The following is a 3,862-nucleotide window of genomic DNA, read 5'->3' as shown; positions in this document are numbered from 1 at the left end:
CACCATCCCCTAACATGAATTAAACAATGATATTGTAATTTATTTTTAATTAAATACTTTTTATATTGATTTATTTCAATTGGAAGATAATTTTTCGGATTCATTGTTTTATAGTCTCTTTAAAGAGACAAAAAAAAATATTGTCTCTATAAAGACAATATGTCTTTAATCCAAATTATTGTCTCTAGAGAGACAAAAATGAAATTGTCTCCTGAGAGATAATGACACTTTTGTTATATATTGTTTTTATAGAGACAATTTTTTAAGACAATAATTTGAGACATTCGTTTAATGACTATTTAAGACAATACACAAGTTTTTTTTGTCTCAAGTTAAGACAATTTACCCAAAAATTGTCTCAAATATTGTCTTAAAATCCCCCTCTATGTTGTAGTGATGTTATCCAAAACACACTTGTTCACCATAATAATGCTTGCAAAAAGTAATTTTATTCATAAATAAATTTATAATGATATTATATTTCATAAACACTATAACTGTGGCTTTGATGGTGATGGTTAATAGAATGTGCTTCTTTGTAAGATTTTATCAATTGAAATCAAAATGGGATAGACTATGAGCATCTCCAAGATTTTAGTATTCAGATTTTTGCTCAAAGGTGGGTTTCATATCTCACAAAAAGGGGGTATCATACACCAACTTAGTGTTTAATTTGTCCGATAAATAAAACAGTTTTTTATATCAATTTAATGTCTAATCTGATGATGACTTTAAAATTTAATTATTAGTATTAGGATTAGAGCAATCAGTAACTTGCTCAGAACACTAAGACACTGCCCTAGTTCAAATCGAACTAGTTTCCACTACAACCTTTAGGCTAGTGCCAACATCCTACAAGCAACGGTCAAATCTAGTTGGTTGCAATTATAACATCTACACTAGTGTCATCATCTTACAAGCTAGCACTTAGTGGGTAACTTATGACTTAACAAGCACTAAAATATCCAAAGACACAGCTCGAAGGACACCCCACTCTAGAGGGGTGTCTATCATTCTAGCCTTATCACAAGAATCCAACATATCTATTTGAAAAAAAAAAATATGAGTGAAAAGGAAAACAAACCATACTCTCAAACACTTAAACTAGTACAACCACATTAAAAATATTAATGTGGTTGATATAACCTAAGGCTTCATAAATATAATAAAAAAAAATTATTGCAACAAGAAGAATGTCTTACTAATGCACACATTTACCTGATTAACCATGTATAAAAAGTTTACGGGTCAACTTTAACTTAAGAAAAAAAGGAATTATAAATGAATGTTATAAATAATAATGATGAACTTATCATGGAGGAATTTTTTTGAATTGGAATAATCTCAAATCTCTAGCAAATTGGTGGGTGGGGAGACACTTGGCACAAATCTAATTTTTAAAATTTATTAAAAGTAATTGTCCATTTTTCTAAATTAAATTTCCTTATATACCAGCATAGATCCACTTTAAGCATGGATCTAACATGAGCTTAGAGGGATTAAATTTCTTTAGATGCAAACTTATTTTAGAGGGCCAAAAAACCAATGGGTAATTTTTTATTGTTTATATTGTATTTTTTAATGCTATAGAGATTACATAATTTAAACTTGTAAGTCCAAACAAATCTTAAAATCTTTTAACGTATTTTTAATATATAGATATATTAGTTAACACCCATCTTCAAATAATTTATTTAAATCACGTGTTAAAATATTTTTGAAAATAAATAAACATTTTACTTACATGTCTTTTTTACTTCTATTTATTTTACATGAAATTATATAAGGTCACTTGGACAACTAATTAAACATGTAAATTTTTCAAACTTATTAAAAATCAATGCAATATAACAAACTCTTTAATACACTAGAATTGTTGAGAAGCATTAACACTAAGCATAGATTGAGCATATTCCCTTCAGAATCTATCTAAACCCTCAATTAAAAAAATTAACAAAAACGAAAAGATCGTAATCCATCTTAAATTAAAATAAAATAAAAACCTTCCACGAATAAAATTAAAAAACAATTTAACTATATTTAAATAAATAACCTCTCTTCATTTTATCAATGCATCTCATGAACTTAATTCATAATCATAATAATTTTATATATGCAATGTAGAAATTAATTATTAAACTTATCAAACTTTGTCGTTTAATTAAAATTAACCCCTGAGCATGGCATCTATGGTTGAAATTAGAAACCGCATATGACGAAATTACAGCATATTTGGTGACTAAAAATTTAATTGTGAACTTATCAAAGAAAAGTGTGAACATATTCATCATGAATTAGTACAACATAGACGACAAAAGAAGGTATCTTGAACCACCAGGTCAGGAAATCGCTTGGCAATTGGACACAGTCTTTCCCGGATCCTCGCCCCTATTTATTCGTCCAATACTTTCCCACACACATACATCCATCCAGCCTGCACTTTTGAGTTCATATTGGTAAGGTGAGATGGCTTCCAGGTGTTTGTTTGCGACCTTGGCCACGGCCACCCTTGTCATGGCGGCCGCGGGGGAAGGTGTCTTAAATATGCCGTTTTACATGCACGATCATTTGAATCGAAACAAGGACCAGACAGCCTTCCCTGTCGCGGGAGTTAATGGCTCTTCCTCGGAAGCGAGCAAGTTTGGGACCCTCGTGGTTATCAGCGATATGGTAACCAAACGACCACAAATCACCGAATATGACACTGAAAATATTCTGGGTCGCGCACAAGGAACGTACGTGAATACAAATCCTGTTACCGGGCTAGATTTTTTAATGGTTTTCTCCCTCATCTTTCAGAATGCTGAGTATAACGGCAGTACCCTGGAGATACAAGGGACTGACAGGTTCGATCAGCCGCATAGAGAGTACGCTGTCGTTGGAGGAACGGGCAAGTTCAGATTTGCCCGTGGCTATGCGGTTGGTAGTACAGTATCCACTTCCGGCCAAAATGCCATTCTCAAAATCAACGCCACCTTTCGTACTGATTAATTTTCTATAAGCTTTATTTTTCTTGCGGTAAGTAGGTACCTTCTTTGGGATAACCTATTTAGTAGCGATAAATAAATAAGTTAGGAGTGTTATTGTGAGATCTTAGGGAAAAAAGAGTGGATAGAGAAGCAATCTGTTTTTTAGGTTATCTTTAGTTTTATAGATTTTAAAATAATTTCTTTATTTTGCCAGAGAGTTGGCAAGAAAAAGACCAAGAACCAGAAAAATAATGTGTCCTATGAGTCATCTTTAACTTAATGCACTTATCTATCAAAATAATTCATTTCTTTTGCTTTCTAGTGCTAGAATAAAACATGACCTTTGAGGTGAACAATGTTACTTATTTGAATGCAAGCCTCATGGCCAACTCCGGCCTCAAAAAGATAACTTAATGCACTTATTTATCAAAATAATTCATTTCTTTTGCTTTCTAGTACAAGAATAAAACATGACCTTTGAAGTGAACAGAAATACCTATTTGAATGCAAGTCTCATCGCTAACTCCAGCCTCAAAAAATTTTGATGTTTGGAATCGATTTGTAAATAATTCCACCAGTATTGTGTTTCATTTATTTTTAATTTCAAATAAAAAAAAAATAAAGACCATATTTATAATTAGTAAATACCTGGATCTATAATTTTAATGTGAAGCTAAGGTTTTATCATCGGTATTGGTTATAATGTTTAGTAGAATGAAATCAAAGCACTCTTTGTTGGTCTCGTTCAGTCCCTGGAGTTATATTGGTTAATTCATTGTATCACACAGTGTATTGTTTTTGGTTTCAGGTGTAAAAATGAATAAAAGGCATGTTCATAATTAGTAAATACCTGGATCTATAATTTCAATGTGAAGCAAAGGTTTTATCGTTAG

At 31.4% G+C, this 3,862-nt stretch overlaps 1 protein-coding gene across 1 annotated transcript; it reads left to right on the top strand.

Moving 5' to 3' along the window:
* The first annotated feature begins 2,435 nt into the window (after positions 1-2,435).
* On the top strand, positions 2,436-3,174 carry LOC149155083 (dirigent protein 11-like). The gene has a single exon (XM_089441427.1). The coding sequence runs from the start codon at positions 2,467-2,469 to the stop codon at positions 2,989-2,991; it is 525 nt and encodes a 174-aa protein (XP_089297553.1). The 5' UTR covers positions 2,436-2,466; the 3' UTR covers positions 2,992-3,174.
* The last annotated feature ends 688 nt before the right edge of the window (positions 3,175-3,862 follow it).

Source organism: Pinus tabuliformis, chromosome 9, assembly GCF_031772625.1.
Source record: "Pinus tabuliformis cultivar Carrire ecotype Pingquan chromosome 9, CPIR1, whole genome shotgun sequence".
Lineage (NCBI taxonomy): Eukaryota > Viridiplantae > Streptophyta > Pinopsida > Pinales > Pinaceae > Pinus > Pinus tabuliformis.
The sequence above is the reverse complement of the archived record's forward strand: the minus strand, read 5'-3'. Positions and strand labels throughout refer to the sequence as shown.

Coding starts and splice junctions, on each gene's coding strand:
- LOC149155083 (XM_089441427.1), top strand. CDS start 2,467: ATGGCTTCCAGGTGTTTGTTTGCGACCTTGGCCACGGCCACCCTTGTC.